General features: G+C 43.0%; 1 protein-coding gene across 2 annotated transcripts in view; it reads right to left on the reverse strand.

The window, feature by feature from the left end:
• Positions 1 to 18,281, reverse strand: part of CALN1 (calneuron 1) — a 149,133-nt gene that overhangs the window by 77,583 nt on the left and 53,269 nt on the right. For both annotated transcript variants that reach the window (XM_026656550.2, XM_024205002.2), the window contains one exon: positions 17,124 to 17,267. In XM_026656550.2, coding sequence (XP_026512335.1) covers positions 17,124 to 17,267 — 144 coding nt within the window. The remainder of the gene's footprint in view (positions 1 to 17,123; positions 17,268 to 18,281) is intronic.

The raw sequence follows: 18,281 nt of genomic DNA on the forward strand, positions 1-18,281 counted from the left end.
TACTACCTTACAAACTGGGTTAAAGATATTAGCCAGATTATCAAGAAAACAATTTGCATTTTAAATAGCTACTAGTACCTGACCACACATATATTTGCTTCTTCACGTCTGACCCCAATATATTGAATTATCCACATAACATTTTCTACTAGAGACAGTGTCATTTCATTTACTAAGAAGAGAAGCCGGGAGTGCTGCATAATAGAACAAGTGTCCAGACTTCTGGGCTCACTTTCTGACTTACTAGAACTTTGGCCAAATCATTTATAGTCACCACTCTGTGCCTCAGTTTACCCATCTAAACATAATGACTACTTCAACAAGGCTGTTCAGGGGTTGAATTAATTTAAGTTTGTACAGTGTTTTGAAAGCCTCCAATGAAAGATGCCACAAAAGTGCAAAGATATTTTATTTCCTTATTTGCTGCACTTTCAGTTAAAACTGGTGACTAGCATATGACCTAAGCAGAACCAGGATTTTACATAACAGAAAAGGTCCCTTTGACATTTCTTTTAAGCATAACAAAATAATCACTTCCCACCATCAGACTCACAAGAGATCCTGTATCAGAGATAGAAATCACAATTTAAACCAAGAACTCCTTTTATGGTATTCAACAGTCAACAGAAAAATCCTTAAATACTGTACCAGTGTACGGATCATGGGAATGAACATAAAGGGCTACTTTCTGTTCTCAGGTATACCCCATGTAATACTGCTGTAATTGCAGAATTAAAATCAATGGGGTTTCTCTCAGGTATAAGGTTCTGTAAAGGGATGATGCTGAATGAATTTTGCTCCCCCTCAGATCAGCAGGAGTTAAGATCGACTCAGAGGACCGCTCAGCAAGGATCAGACCTTAACTGAAGGCAGAATTTGATCCACAGTTGCTCTTTCCTCACTCCCTTAACAATCTCAGCTAGGCACGTATCTCATCGAATTATAATCTATGATGCATTCAATCACATTCAGTACCTATACCATGCCTATAGAAATCCTCGTTGGCAGAGATTATTAGATATTCAGAGCAATCGAATGCCATCCTATTCAGAAATTTTAGGTTTCAGCAGAGATGGGGCCAAGATGCAAAGTTTGGATCCAAATGTGACTATCCCAGGCATTTGAGGGTGTTTGGATTTGATGGCACTCTTCAGCCATTAGACAGATAGACCTGAGTCACACAAATATGAAGCCAAACTTCCTCAGGGTTTGGGTGGGCTTGAATCCCATGTTCTGGTCTGAGCCCACCTCCAGCTTTATTAGCACATATTTTTTGTGTCATGCCCAATTCCTGCAGTTCTCTCTATGCCAAGAGATTTGCAATGTGTACACCGTCCACCTTCTACACCAGTCTCCCCTTCCTTCAACCTGCAATTTTACATTAATTACCTTAGCAAATCCTCTTCGCATTCAAGGAACTACCGTCAAGGGCAATTTGACCAGCGAGGCAAGCTAATGCAAATTAAACAGCAGGCACGGGGAGTGAGAAGATGCAAATCTGTTGCTTGTTCAGCTCAGATATTCCATTTCCCTTTTAGTGATGTAGAGCAGTATCCTCTTTTCCCTGATCTCATCAGTTTTAAACGAGGAATATGTTTATAAATCTGACCCATACTGCGCTCACTGCCCTGATTGATTATGACCATCAAACACTACTGTGACATTTATAAACCCAAGGTGCATAGAAACTCTACTAACGCAGTCGTACAAAGCTCATGGCATGTCAACGCCTAAATATTTGTAGCCAACCGCACTTCAAAGCTTCCCAGCATGGAAAATAGAGTAACATTTTCAATAGTGGCCAAGTTACACCTACTCCTAACTAGTAGGTCAGACTGCAGGACTGCAGCCATGGCCATGAGAGAAACAGAGTTGAAATAAGGTAATACACAACATGGAAGGTCCTCACTATGTATTATTCTTCCCTAAAGCCAGTTCACTGGCTTCCCTTTGTCTACCTAAAAGAGGATTTTTCAAAGAGTTGCTCTATGAATTTTTCTGCCCGATCCCCTATAATACAACCCACTAACTGTCTTCCACTAAGGTCAAAGTGGAAGATGGGCTGGAAACTGTATAGCTAAAACCTTGCATAACAATGGAAATATAGCCCAGAACATATGTCATTGCAGTGTAACGTTAATGGGATGAACTAGACCCTACTGTTATTATTGTCTCTCCTCAATGCACAGGAGACATTATTCTAGCAAATAGATGCATCAAGTTACTTGCTTTCTTCCTTGCTGCTTAGTTCCCCCACAGCCCTAGGCAGTCTTTCCCTGCTTTAAGACGACGGAACATAGCACATGGCCATTATCCTTTCATTGCTTGGGTTCGGTTGAACTCTAATGACAATGAAGAGCCTGGTTTGCTCCCATTTCCTGGAGTGGGATCGCGAAAGGGAGACCAATTCTCTAGCAGTGAGAAATCACTCAAGGACAGTGGACTTTGCAAATGTAAATATATTTTCAGGCAAAGATTTTGATGCTAAATTAGCACATAGGGGAACACTTCCTGAAAATCCCTGGCCATGGCACAAAGGATAAGGCACATATATAAATGGAGATAAGAATCTGGTGTGTGTGGACTGATAAGTACCCACATTTTTCTTGTGTTTGACCTCCAGAATGCAGCTAGCTGGATATATTTGAATTAACGAGGGAGTCACTTGCAGCTTGGGTCACAAGCATGCACGACCCTTCCATTCATTTTTACTCTCTTAATAGCTAGCGGCAGTGACTCTCTATCCTGTCCGTGTCACTCTTTCCAGCCATATGGTAACGGTGTGTGAAAATGATGGGATTTTGGGATTGCCACCCTGCTCTGCTCTAAAATTATACAGCTACAGCCACTGAGCTATTTTCAAGAAAAGTTGTGTGCCTGTTTCATAGACTTTAAAGCCAGAAAGGACCATTATGATCATCTAGCCTGACCTACAGCATGACACAGGCTGAAAAACTTCACCCAGTAGTTACTTCATTGAATATATAACTTCGGTTTAAGCTATAGCATCTCTTTTAGAAACTATCCAATCTTGGCTTAATGATCGCACATGACGGACAATCTGCCACATCCCTAAATAAGTTGTTCCATAATTAATTACCTTCACTATAAAAACGATGCCATATTTTTAACATGCATGTGTCTCTGAGCATTTGTCTTCAGCATGTGGGTTTTCTACACTGTGGGGAAAAAATTCCATTTCACAAATAAACTAATTACACCTGGGGCATGGGTGTTTGTTTTGGAGGGGTTGGAAGGACAATTGGAGGATGGAAAGGACAGCGAAGTATAATGATATTTTAAACTTATTGTATAAAATTGTTCTAAGATCTCCAAGCACTTTACAAAGATTAATGAAAAGCCTCACAATAATAATAATATCCACTTTTCACAGCTGGGGAAATTGAGGCACAGAAAGCCGTAAAGTCACTTGTCCAAAGGTAACGCAAGAAGCAAGTGGCAAGGATCAGGAAGAGAACCCAGGTCTCTCTGGCCTAGCTGAGCTAATGCCCGCATACACACTAAGTCCCACCAAGCAATAATGCATGATCATTCTAGCATGAACTCATATAATTCACCTTTTCCATTGTAAAAGATCCTGGTGGCCTTTACTTTGTGAAGCTCTTACGCCTCCGTTGTTTGCAGCAGGGCTTTGACTGTCGGCACTGGGAAACACCAGCAGGCTGCACAAGTGCCTTTTCTTGTGTCATGAAATTCTGTTCAGATTTTGCTGAGACACAAACTGTTAAAAATCACCATGCCCTTTCTCCCTTGCTCCTCCTGAACAAATTACAAAAACTTGCTATTATTGAAGATATGTGAACTCTCTACAGCTCACTGTATGATTAAAGACACGTTTCTACAAACGGGGGATAAATAGAAATTATAAGACCCCGTTCAGGACATACCATTCTAGACAGTTTGGCTGTGAGGCGTTGTACATACCCCAAACTTAACTGGCCTCAGGACAGTGGTTAAATACCTCCATGAGCAGCCCATCTTTTTGGTGTGAGTTGGCAGCTGTGGATCATGAGGGGTAAACATAAAACCGCATGATTTGGTTGGACTGGGATTCCTAGCTGAGGGAAGAGTTGGACTTGCATCCACCCTGTGAAGGGATCAGCTGGAGACCAAAGACAAGGAGCTAGTGGTTTGTCTGTCTGTTCTGCCCACAAGGGAGGGAACCCCAGAATCACTCAGCTTTACCCTGGCCTGGGATCTGCCTGCAAGAACCAGAGAGCTGAACTGACGACCAAGTCTTTGCGTCCAATGATTCTATTATCTATCCACACTGCAAGTGGGGTAAACTTAGAACTTCCCATTTGCACCTTGTTTCAAGGGACTGGCATTTGTTCATTGTCCTTGCAAGGAAAGGGAGTTGAGAACTCTTCCAAGGACTGAATGACTGTGTCCCCATTAGAAGAGACTCTTAGCCTGTTCATATGAGCCAGCAGGACCCTCTCTTGCTGTTGACCCTGCAAGACAATGATCGAAGACTAGGGCTGTAACTTCAGCTCAGGTGTTTCCACCTGGGAACGAGTGATAGAAGCTTGTTGTCTAACACCAGAGATCAAGTTACCCTGATGAATATCCATTTAAACCTCAGCCTGGTAACCAGATCTTGGAGATGCAGATGTGACAGCTGCCATCTTGGCCCACATACCAGGAACTGAATAGGGACCTTCTGAGCTAAAACCATGAGCTGCTACAGTTTGAGCTAAAGAGCTAAAGCTCTGAAGCTGGGGGCTGTAACAATTCATATCCTCTGTGGAGCCGCACGGAGTGGGATCTGTAACATACATGCACCAGTAGATTAAACCAGGGATTCTAAAACTTCATTGCACCGCGACCCCCTTCTGACAACAAAAATTACTACACGACCCTAGGAGCGGGGACCAAAGCCTGAGCCCTGAGTCCCGCTGCCCTGTGGTGGGGCCAAAGTCAAACCCCAAGCCCCTCCCCCCAGGTCAGTGTGGGGCCCAAAGCCCCAAGGGCTTCAACCCCAGTCAGGGAGCCTGTAACCTGAGCCCCCTGCCCAGAGCTGAAGCCCTCAGGCTTCAGCTTCAGCCCCAGGCGGTGGGGCTCGGGTTGGCCCCAGACCCCAGAAAGTCTAAGCCAGCCCTGGAGACCCCATTAAAATGGAGTCGACACCTACTTTGGGGTCCCAACCCACAGTTTGAGAATCGCTGGGTTAAACAAACAGAGAGACTGGTGCTTGCTCTCCACAACATCTATTACGAGTCAAAAATGAGCAGGTTGCTTTTTAGCACTTGGGTAGAGGAGAGCAGTCCAATGATAACAGCAACTTACATTGCAGTAAAAATTCACCAGGCATGTGTCAAGTGATATGTCAGCTCCACACAATCCCTTGGAAACCATATAACCTCAAAATTACCTCTCTCTCCAAATGACTGCACTGCAGGTAAACATACTACAGGGCCTGCTGTCCCTGGCTTGCCTCCATGTCCTTTGGCTGTGCCACTAGGCCATCGGGCCAACCTGCTGCAAGCTATCAATACTTATTCTGCAGAAATAGCCTCATTTGCACTGCGGAGGCTATCATTAGGAGATGAGAGTGATGGCTATCAGGCAGCGTGTAAAAGTGAAAGGATTATTGCAGATCCCTTACAATTTCAGAAAGTCTTACATGTTGCAGTAGATGAACAGTTTGCCAAATGATCACTAAAGCAAAAACAGGTCAAGCTGGATGAGACCCTAATCATTTTTGCCTAAGAGGCTCCCAGAACGGCAAGAAGCTCTGCAATCATCATTGCAGTTACCAGAAAGCTCTGCAATATTTGACACAATTGGGAAGCTGATAATTAAGTATAAGGAACTATACACATAGTCCATACAAACTGCCCGTGCACACACACACACACACACACACACAACCCCTATAGTTGTTGGTTTTTTTTAATTATTGAGGTTGCAAAGTCAAAGATAGAAGTGCCAGAATTTAAAGATGCAATCCCCATGTGCATTAGGATCCTGTATTGATCACATACTGTTTTTTCTACCAAACCCTGGCCTCAGTCAATGCACAAGATGTCCCAGTCTTCAGGTAATGAGAGAGCTGTTCAGTATTTCTTTTTATCCTCATCACTCAGTATGTGGCCCCAAGCACACCCGCCAGACCCTGCACTGAACACGGAATTTGTTATTGCTTATTGGCTTTTTTTTTTTTAATGGTGCTCATCAATGTAGTATCCTACTTGCCTCACAAACAATCATTCACCTTCACAACACCTCTGTGAGGACGGGGGGAGAGTATCATTATCTCCATTTTACAGTTGGGAACTGAGGCAAAGAAAGATCGGGGCCAACTTTTGTGCAAATTTCCACTCATTTTCAATGCCCAACTTGAGACACTATGGAACTGATATTTCAGGGGTACTAAGTAACCACAACTCCCAACTGTACTTGTGAATGCTCAACACTCGGCTTCAAGAAGCTGGACAATAATCAACAATTAGTGGTTGCCTGTAAAAGTGCTGCTCTAAGTGACTTATGTGAGAAGTCCAGTAGAGGCAATGCTTTCTAAAAGTCCTAGTTAATATGCAACAGCCATATCCCATTCCCCGCCCCTCACATTTGGTTTAAAGCATGGGAGAGAAACTCATCCTAAGAGAGTTAAACTATGAAATTGCATGTTGAGAAGCTTATGAGCCAGCTCTGAAGTCAAAAAAGGGAGAGAGGAGCATCTAACATCTGGTTCTCAATCTAATAATCAATTTACTCATTCAGCAATCACTTAGTTTACCAGACCAGCTATGCTTATTTAGATCAGACAATTAGAATGAATTAAAATATAATATTGATGGTAATATGGTTTAGTCTTCACAGCACTGTGTAAAAGAAAGAAAGAAAGAAAGAAAGAAAGAGCCTAACATACTTTTCCGTAACATTTATCCAAGATGCTACAGGCTTCTCCTATTCAACAATGACGGAGTAAAAGGAGGAGAGCTCTAACAATACTGGTCGTCAGTGAAAGGTGAACAAAGATCTCTCTCTGGACCCCATTTCCTATTGCACTGGAAAGCACATTACAAAATCTATTATTGTACAGAAGAGAGGTATCTTGCCCCCACCCCCAGAACAAATAAGAGCAGCTGTAAGTGGTTTTTACTAAAATAAAAAATAGCTGGACTTGATAAAGCTCTTTAGCCGGAATGAAACGTTTGTCATATGCCTGTAAGGGGTGAGAGTTCCTTGGGGTCATCCGAGTCAGTGCCCAGCTAAGCAATATGATTTAAGCTAGCAGAACTTTGTATCTGAGCAAGGTCGTTTTTCACGTACAAGGAACAAGTGAAGTGCTTGTGGCAAGCAATCTGTTCTCTTCCTGTTGATGTCTCAGGGCAGATCTACCCTTGAAAGGCTGAATCAGCACAGCTGCACGAATGCAGTGCTTTAATGAAGACGTTCTATGCCGACGGGAGAGAGCTCTCCTGTCGGCATAGTTAATCCACCTCAGCAAGAGGCAGTAGCTTTGTCGGTGGGAGAAGCTCTCCTGCCAACACAGAGCTGTCTACACCGGCACTTAGGTCGGTACAACTATGTCACTCAGTAGTGTAGATTATTCAAAGTAATTATATTCAAATTATACCAAAGTAATTCTGTAGTGTTGGCCAGGGCAGGAGGCTTTTTTTGTTTTGTGTTATTTAATTTTTTTTTTTTCAATTTAGGATCCACTCATCTTTTCCAGAGTTTCCCGTTGAAACACAATGAATTATCCACCCTGCTAAAGCCAAAAAAAAAACACATTACGATAGAAGAAAATGTTTTCAGCCGGTATAGTATGTGGATTTCATGGTTGTTCCACACAGTACAGCGAAGAGCAAAGCTCCTAATAAAGGATCTAATATTCTGCGACCTGGTGTTTTACAGCAATCTGTTAGTTGAGTTCAGCTGGCCCAGCTGCCCAAGAAAGCTCAGCTGTTAATTTCTAAAGGAGAAATTTATTTTTCCCATAGAATTTTCAGTGCAATTGGTACTTCCACACAGGGCCGGCTCTAGGCACCAGCCCTCCAAGCATGTGCTTGGGGCGGCACTCCCCAAGGGGTGGCACTCCGGCTCCTTTTTTTTTTTTTTCCAATGGGAGCTGTAGAGTGGGCGCTTAGGGCATGGGCAGTGCACAGAGACCCCTGCCCCCTCCAGGGGCCGCAGGGACATGTTGGCCGCTTCCAGGAGCGGCACAGGTCCAGGGCACGCAGGGAGCCTGCCTTAGCCCCACTGCGCCCCCAGACTTTTAGCGGCCTAAAATCTCCCAGGTTGGCTTCAGTAGCCTCCGGGAGATAGAGCCCAATTCTGGGAGACTCCCAGTGAAACCAGGAGGGTTGGCAACCGTATTTCAATCTTGTAACAGCTCAACCTGACTGTACCCCAAAAGTAAGATCAGAAAAGGGAGCGCTGGAAGAATCCCTAACTATGGGGGAAGTTTACACAATGGGGCCAACTTCTCTGCATTAGGGGTATATAGCTCCATTGATTTCAATGGAGTTTTATTTACTTATACCAGTGGATCATATAGCCCTAACAGTTACATTCAAGCAGGGTGAGTCACAGATTCATCTTTTTTATTTCTAGAGGCTAGTTTAAATGGTGGGCTCACTACATAGGAAAATGCAGTAGTTAATATGCTGTTTTTCAATATCTTTATTAGTTTTCCTGCTAATTGGCAAATCGTACAAACTATTCCTTTTTTTGCACAGAAAATACATTTTACATATTTTACATCCCAAGGCTATAAAGACAGAGCATCCCAACTTGCTAACAAGACTGCAGAAAGATAGGTATGTATTCAACATTGTAGCAACATGCATGGAACTTGGAGGGAGGAGCACAGGTTGCAAAAGGGAAGAGTTTGAAGAAGGCACCAGGAAGTCAGTCTGCGTGCACATGGCTAGAATACTAGCTGCCATCACAGCATCTCTGTAAATAGTTCTCTTAATAAAGAGCTGGTTTAATATTATAAGCATGGAGTCCTTCATGTTATTACCCAGCACGCGGTACATGAAACACCCATGATCTGTAACGTTTACGTTAATGTCATGCAGTTCAGCATATAGGTAGGAACACAAGGCCTAAATTACCTCAATTGCACCCGAGGCAATGGAAACGTGAATATGTTGTTCTCCTCCAATGGCATCAGTGGGCCCTGGAGTGTAAGACAGGCAGAATGTGGTCCATGGTGTCAGAGCACATATCACAGATCTGAGGAATGACATCCAGTGTGTTCATATACGGCCATTGTGCATCTGGTGAATATTCAAGTGTATTGAACAGCCCTCTGCTGTCTCATCCCAATGCAGAGCGCCAACACACAATCTAAGACCTGCTTGTATCCTCAAAACAGGGCATAAGCATTGCCTACCCTGCACAGGATGCACCTCATCCTCACAGGGATGAAAGCATTGGTCTCCCCCCAACACACACACAGGAATGAGAAGCAGTTTTTCCACACTCTACTCTATCCTATTCTACTTGGCTTGCTATACCACCTTCATTAGAGTAGTATCTCAGCCCCTTTCGATAGCGAGTAAAGCAATACGACTGTGGTCATTTATTAGGTTTCCTTAGAGACCAGAAATATTCCCAATATATTATTTTCCCCTTAGCTTTATTCTTAATAGTAAAAAAAAAAATGACTAAAATATTTCCCTCTGCAGCAACCACCCTTCTCCTTGGCTGAAATATACCTTTGAAAATGGTAAGGAGACTTTAAAAATTAAAAAAATAAGCAGCAGCCCTTTAAAGAAATTCAGTAACTGCGCTGACCTGCAGTGCCTGCCTCCAGCGAGAGCGGCGGAGTTTGGTATTCAGGGGAAGTATTTTGCATTCAGTCAGGCCGTGCTCGGGAGAAGGCAGCTGGATGCTTACTCCTTCGCAAAGATACGAGAGGCGACGCACAGGGCAGGGAATGTGCTGGTATCATAATATGCTAAATTGTGTTGTTTTCTACCTGACCCACATCATGATAGGAGGGAGGGCAGCGGAGTGGCAGCAGCTCTGTGGCGGTTCCTTTAGCCATTCTGTCTGCATAAGGCTGGTACGGGAAAAATGGCTCAGTTAGCCTGGGGGGAAGCAAATGCACCAGTGTTCCCGATGGCTGATGCAAACATTAGCAGGGTCACGTACCCCCAGCATCTGCTTCCAGATGCTACCACCTGGTGCACAGTAGGGCAGGTCCTTGCAGGGGTGCTCCCAGGCTACCTGGGGCTGAGAAACACCATCAGTTGATGTTTAGCCATCCTCCCTCCCTACCCTGTAGCCCAGGGGTTCACACACTTCATTGCACTGAGACCTTCTGACAACAAAAATGACTACATGACCCCAGGAGGGCGGGACCAAAGCCTGAACCTGTCCGAACCCTGCCGTCCCGCGTAGGGAGGGGAACAAAACCGAAGCCCAAGACCCGCCACCCTGGGTGAGGGGCCTGTAGCCTGAGCCCCGCCACTTAGGTCTCAAGCCCTTGGGCTTCGGCCCCGGGCAGTGGGGCTCAGGCTTCAGCCCCAGACGGTGGGACTCAGGCTTTGTCCCCAGGCCTCAGAAGGTCCAACACTAGCCCTGGCGATCCCATTAAAATGGGGTCCCGACCCACTTTGGGGTCCTGACCCACAGTTTCAGAACCTCTGCTCTAGCCCTTACTGTGCTGCCCGGCCCCTGCTTGGATGCATTGAGGGAGAAGAGGGCTCACTGTCTGCCCCCACACAGCACGCCCACCCAAGGGAAGGCAGAATTTAGCCTCATGTGAAAAGCGAATATGTTGCTCTCCCTATAATCTCAGACACCCCCCTTAAGGTCAGGGGGAAGATAGTGCCCAACAAACTTTTGCATGTTACCCCTTTACCTAACATGCACAACAAAGAATTGCCCTGGAAGCCTTCTGGGGACACTTTCACGTGGTCAGTTGCTACGGGGGAGCAGCCTGTTGAAAGTGGGTTCCTTAGTGCAGATTTCATTATGAGCGTGCACATTCCTATCTGCAGACACCTTGTTTCATTTGCGAGACCCAGAACTGCAGCAGCGGCACAAAGAGCAGGATTCAAACCCACTCGCTTCCCAGCTCCGGCCAGTCTTCTAGCCCGTAACGCTATTCCCCGGTGAGGCTCACTTTGCCTCTTCCATATAAAACAACAGGGCCCACAGCATAACAGGCAGAACTATAGCATATAACTACCATGAAGTAAAGTACTAACCACACCATGATAATAAATATGTGGTCGCTTGTAAGGTCACGGTTGTCACCACAGGCACACCATCTTTGTCATCCAAGCAAGGACAGAACTCAGCTCTTATAGCTCTTAACTCACATGTCTCTACCACTTGAGTTAAGAACATCTCTGTCTGCGCTACAGGGTTTGACACTCAAATGAGCAATTCCAGCGCCATCCCTAAGAGGGCAGTAGCACAGATACACATAATCCAGTTTGTTTCACTAGAACACAAATCCGTTCTAAATAATGTTCATTCAGAATCCTCAGCCTATATAAGCCCAAAGGACACCAACATTTCAGCTCAAACTGCTTTCATTGAGATTATGGGTTTGTGAATCAGTTCAAGTTTTCTACTTTACCAACCACCATCCCTTTATCTTAATCTCATCCCAAAGACGTTCCCATCTCCTGTCAACTGTGTCCATTGCTCTGACAAATTATTCATGTCCACCCCTGCTCTTGTCATCACATCTGTTGCATCCAAGCCTCCATAGTTATACTCTTTATACTTGAAAAAAGTTCTACCATGAGGTTTAAATGTCATTATCTTTTTAATGAATTAACTAGATGCTTCCACTTTTCTACAATGCAGTCATTTTGTGGGATAATATGCTCATAAGAACCAAAAGGAAAATAAAAAGCTTTTTTTTTTCCTCCAGAGCAAGTGGCAAGAACAACCAGAACATAATCGATTCCAATAAAAGAAAATGCAATTCAAAATAAATCATTACACTGTGGCCAAACTGAATGATTCACAACTGAAAGCCAATTTCAAGAGAGATAATCAGGTATTTGAGAAACTTCTCTCTCTGTTCCAACTGTCCTAAGAATCCTTCTGAGAGAGTACAGTACAATATATGCTTCGATGCACCATTGCAGATGATTCTAAACTGGGGTTAGGATTAGATCATACAAGCTGGAAAAGTCAGCATTGGTCGGCACTTGGATGGGAAAACTCCAGAGAAAAATTCAGTCCAGTGATGCAAGTTCTTTTGGTGGGTCTCTTTTCTTTATCTCAATAATGAACTAATGCCCCAACATGGTGTTACGGGGCACTGCGCTGCTGCAAACATGGTGTTGCTGAAAACTCATGGGCATTAAAGACTGCATGGCACTTTTACTGAGGTATTGGTCAAATTCCAGTTTGGAATGGGAATGGGATATAAAATTCTCCTTTATTTCTGTCCTAACCTGTCCTAACCTGTTATGTGTTTACGCTTCGCATTGTTAAACAACTACCACGTTACAACCCCAGAAGTAGCTGCTTTTCAGTGGGATAGGAAGTGATTCCTGTATAATCTGTCAATAGGGTGACCAGATAGCAAGAGTGAAAAATCAGGACACTTCCCTTTTGGAGGGGGGGGGGGTGTATAGTTGCATATATAAGACAAAGCCCCTAATTTTGGGATGGTCATGATAATATCAGGACACCTGGTCACCCTACCTGTGAAGCACTATGAGATCCTTCAGGACAATGGCGACTATGTAGATGAAACATGCTGCTGTTATTTTAGTTTAGGATGAGTGCCAAGCCATCAAAAACTGTCCACATTATTCATGCTGGTGGCTCTTCTTTATAAACACAAATTCATCCAATCTGGGTAAGACAAACTTGCTCCCGGGCTAAGGCTTCTATTCATTTTCAACCTGAAACAGATTTTTAATAGCTGTGTTCTCATTCTCAACCCCCTTACAAAATGGGGTTCATACAGGAATGGAAAGGCCGATTGATTCTGGTTGTGTCATTATAATCAATTTGTCAGCTAATTAAGGCAAGGCAGATACAGTTCCTCTGCCATCTTGCAATCCAAAGATACTCCCAAGGTATTGTCCGATAAAAACATTATGTTTGTACTAGGTCCGCACAGACTGGTTCAGATTACACATAAACCACTGCCAATTTTATTACCTTACTATTAGCAGGCCTTGTCATCAGCCTACTGGGGGGAAGCACACATCTGGCTAACATATCCACGTGCACATTATATCTTTATCAGTCATAAACCCTCTGTGCATTTGGGGGTATATTGTCTTTTCCGTAGCGCTCACGTACTGTGGGGGTCTTATGATTGCACACTGTACATAATGATTTATCATGCAACCTGGCATCCCAACTGAGATAAATGTAGGCAAAGCACTGCCAAGAGCTTCAGTTTTCTGGCTTTATTCTGACAAAGTGCTGCATCCCTCATCAGGAAGATACGACAGAGAGAAACGTGGCTGGGTAGAGCTATATCTGCAAGTACAGGGCCTGAGTCGAAGCCCAGAGAAGTCAATTTCCGTTGACTTCATTGGACTTTGGATCAGGCCCAGAGTACCCAACAATCCCCATTGAGACAGCAAGAGAAAGAAAGGGAAGCGAGTTATACGGTTTCAGGTTCTCATTACATGTTTCAAGATAAGCTGTGGAAAAGAGCAATCCATTAAAGAAAAGAAAACCTTGAGCTGCATTGTGTTAGCTCAGTTTGCAGCCTAAATAAATTCTTCTCATAATATCCCCCCCAGCTCCTGCACTGCCTAAAGAATTTTCCCTGCTAATCTTTCTGTTTTGTTTTTGTCTTTTTAAACTCTGAGTCCACTTATCCTTTACGCACATTGGAAAGCATAATCCCAACTGTACATATAAAATGATGGGGTCTAAATTAGCTGTTACCACTCAAGAAAGAGATCTTGGAGTCACTGTGGATAGTTCTCTGAAAATATCCACTCAATGTTCAGCGGCAGTCAAAAAAGCAAACAGAATCCTGGGAATAATTAAGCAAGGGATAGATAATAGGACAGAAAATATCATGTTGTCTCTATATAAATCCATGGTACGCCCACATCTTGAATACTGTGTGCAGATGTGGTTGCCCCATCTCAAAAAAAGATATATTGGAATTAGAAAAGGTTCAGAAAAGGGAAACAAAAATGATTAGGGGTATGGAATGGCTTCCATATGAGGAAAGATTAATAAGACTTGGACTTTTCAGCTTGGAAAAGAGACGGCTAAGGGGAGATATGATTAAGGTCTATAAAATCATGAATTGTGTAGAGAAAGTAGATAAGGAAGTGTTGTTTACTACTTCTCATTACACAAGAACTAGGGATCACCAAATGAAATTAATAGGCAGCAGGTTTAAAACAAATAAAAGGAAGCATTTTTTCACACAACTCACAGTCAACCTGTGGAACTCCTTGCCAGAGGATGTTGTGAAGGCCAAGACTATAACAGATTTCAAAAAAGAACTAGATAAATTCATGAAGGATAGGTTCATCAATGGCTATTAGCCAGCATGGGCAGGGATGGTGTCCCTGGCCTGTGTTTGCCAGAAGCTGGGAATGAGCAACAGGGGATGGATCACTTGATGATTACCTGTTGTGTTCATTTCCTCTGGGGCACCTGGCATTGGTCAGAAGACAGGATATTGGGCTAGATGGACCTTTGGTCTGACCCAGTAGGGCCGTTCTTATGTTCTTTACATCACATGCATGTGTCTTCTAGTCCAGAAACCCTTCAGTCAAAATACTATGAAAATAGGCACCTTAGAAACATGAATAATTAATAATAAACAAAACAGCTAGAAAAGCTAGATCGGGATGGGTGAATTGGCTCAGATACAAGACTCGCCTCCCAAGCTTTATGCAAAACCCACATTGAAACTTTGTCAAAGGTCTCAGAAGTTCATTTAATTTATTCCCCTCTTTTACCTTTTCATACCACCTCTGCACTTACAGGCCCCAGCCATACTAGAAGTGGAAATGACAGCATGCTAGAGATCTCCATAGCTTCCAGATATCAGGAATGAGAGAATAACAGGAGATGGACCGGAGTTGGAGTCATTATCCAAATCATTCTTTGTACTAAAAACTTCGGGCTCAGCTAAAATAGTGTACGAATCCGTACCACATCATTTTGTAAAACCTAAAGCAAAATCACCCTTATGGAAGAATCCAGTAGAATTTAATAGGATGGACACAATAGTGCTCTATAGAAACTACTCTTAAAACTTATAGAATTTTTTTTCAAAAGAATGAGATACTTTCCACTATTTTTAAAATCCACCGTATGGAATCCATTTTCTATTGATTTCTATCCCTGCTATAGAATTCTATGGGATACTTTGAACATTCTATAGAAAGGTTATCATGCTCTTTTACATTCCATAGAGGTGTTTTCCCCCTCTTTAATCACAAGAGAATGAGAGAGACTGTGATCATGGTATATCTGTCCTAACTGGAAACAGAAAGTACCAAAAATCATGTGAGAAATTCTGTGCCCATTAGATTCCAAGCCCAATTTCTAAACCAAAGCAGCATATGAACTAAACCTAGGAAACATCTGAAGTTTGCACTTCGCTCACACATTTGTAACAAGGAGCAAATTTTATTTAAAAGCAGCATTTTATTAGCTACACTCCATAGTGCATCTGTTGCCCACGAAGAATATCAACACTCTCAACTTAACATTTGCAGATTTATAAAACTCTTCATTTGAAAAACTTCTTTAGATGACCAGAAAGATTTTACTATAAAAAACAAACACTAAAACCGAAAACCCACCAAATTTTCTGCAGCCTGACATGATTAATGTATTTGTACTGCATACACGATAATGTTTTCCATTTGGCTTTGCACCATTTTGTATAATTTTTCAACGCTGTTATGTGCCTTTGCAGAAACAGGAGAGAAGAGCTGCTCATTAGTCCAGCATCTATGCACGTTTTAGCTGTCAGAAAGGTAAATGCTTTTCTGACCTGTAACTCTAAGGACATTTTAAAGATGGCTCCTTATTCTGAGCTAGTATGATTGCAGATGTACATCAGCTAAGAGAGTCCCCCCATGGTTCCAAAAGCCTTGATGTCCTATTCCTCTATTCACTTTAATAATGGGTTCCTTTTCTTTTATTATATGTTAGTAACTATTTGAAGGAGATCTCTCCACAGGGCCTCGTTCCATCCTTTTCAAAGCCTTGTTCATCAAAACTTCCAAAGCTTCCACATTTCAGACACAGCATGAGAAAGCCCCACCTACAGCACCTTTCACTTGCAAGCTATGCATGATGCAGCAGAATTACGTCATGGCTTATAAAGGACTGGATTGCTCAGAGGCGTGGAGCATTCAAGACACAGATAACAGGCTACAAAGCCTTCCAACGCAAGGTCACTGGTTCAAAGGCAGCCCAGAAATAACCAAAAAGTCCTCACAACTGATATCTGTTTAGTGACTGAATCAAACATGTTTAGTGGTTTCAGTCTAACTCTCAGTGAACAAGCATCCACAAAACCACCACCAGGACTACCTCTAGTTGGCACAGCAGAGAAGCCAAGTATTTGAATGGGTTATGGAAACGGAGCTACCCTCTCATTCCTAGAGGTGGTCAGAATAGAGTCATATAGAAGGGACAGTGTGGGGAAGCTTGCACCACTGTTGTACCTGCTCTGTGAATGAATAAAGGACTTCAGTTTCCTGGGTTATCAGCTGACACCTTTCATTAGCACCGTATTCACAATACATATCTGAAAACAAAACTAAGGAGGAAATGGCTTAGAGGGATACTTTGAAAGGCACTATTTTGCCACTTCCACCTGGACATTGCTTGGAAATTATAGGGCAGTCCTATCTGCTAGTGAAAATCTGTTTGTAAAGGTTTCATCTGGGGAATTTTATAAGGTGAGGCAGTATGGTCTAACGGATAGGGCATAGGATAGGGAGTCGGGAGTCCTGCGTTCTATTTCTGTCTCTGCTATTGAACTCATGTGGGACCTTGCACCAGCCACTCCACCTTTCTGTGCCTCTGTTTCCCCTCCAGCCCTTCGTCTGTCATGTCTATTTAGATGGTAAGTTCTTTGAGGCAGCGACTTCCTCTCACTATGTATTTGTGCAGCACCCAGCACTACTATAATTCAAAGAATAATAACGACTTACCATCCATATCAAGGCGCTGCATGATAATTGCCAATTCCACCTCACTAGGCATGTATCCCAAAGAACGCATAGCCATGCCCAGCTCCTGCTTGGAGATAAAGCCATTCCCATCCCTGTCCAGCACCCGAAAGGCTTCACGGATTTCTGCAATAATGAAGACAAGAAGAAGGGTGAAATAGCATCACGGTGCATTAACCTCTCCATGCAAGGAATATACATCTCTCTTTATTATATCAATGAGATGTTTGTTAATGTTCCAGTAATAGTAACCAGGATATATAAAGATATAGATAAAAAAAATCTCCTGGTTTGAGGTTTGACCCTCAAGTTTTCAGGCATAAGACAACCACTAGGAATCCAAAAGTCCCTAGGCAAATTATTGCATAAATATTTATTTGAGGTTTTTCTGAATCTCTCTGCAGCATCTGATTCTGAGCTGTGTGTGAAATGGGATGGACTGTTCTGGGTGGACTGTTCTGATCTAGTTTGGCTATTCCTATGTTTCTAGAATTATAATCATCACACCAACCCTGGGATACAACAGACTCAAGTTCTTTTCAGAAAAAGTAATGAATTAAGCCTGTCAGCACATTTGTAAGCAGATAAGTTTTGTCCCTCATACAAGCAGGGTCATAAAACCATGACCTTGTCGCAGGGTAAGAGAACCTAGGCACACTCCTCTGCTACATGAAGATTCATATAACCTAAGCATGACCCTTTAATGAGGTCACCCACATCACCACAACATCTCTCCACTATTACACGAAGTCGCATCAATCTAAATAGGAGATTTTTGTCTCCAGCCAATAACACGTTTGGCCCAAAAAACTGCCTTTGGAAGTTGAATCTCTCTCATAGAAGACTCTTATCTCCCAAATGAAGCCCTAAATACTCATTTTCTTTCTTGTCTGATAAATCATGATGTATACCTTTAAACCACCTCCTGGCAATTTCCACCCCACCCCCCCCACTACTTTTCATGGCACTCCTCTAATTTATAACTGTTTTACAGCTATAAACAGCCACAGATCAATAAAAATGCTGTGAGAACCAGAGAAATTATCCATCATTCTTCCCAACCCTGGCTCAGTTTTTGACATCTGATATTGTTTTTGTTTTAAATCTGACATTCACACCTCAAGCCTTTCATAGCCGCTT

This window comes from Terrapene carolina, unplaced genomic scaffold (assembly GCF_002925995.2).
Source record: "Terrapene carolina triunguis isolate 2854851 unplaced genomic scaffold, T_m_triunguis-2.0 Scaffold231, whole genome shotgun sequence".
NCBI lineage: Eukaryota > Metazoa > Chordata > Testudines > Emydidae > Terrapene > Terrapene triunguis.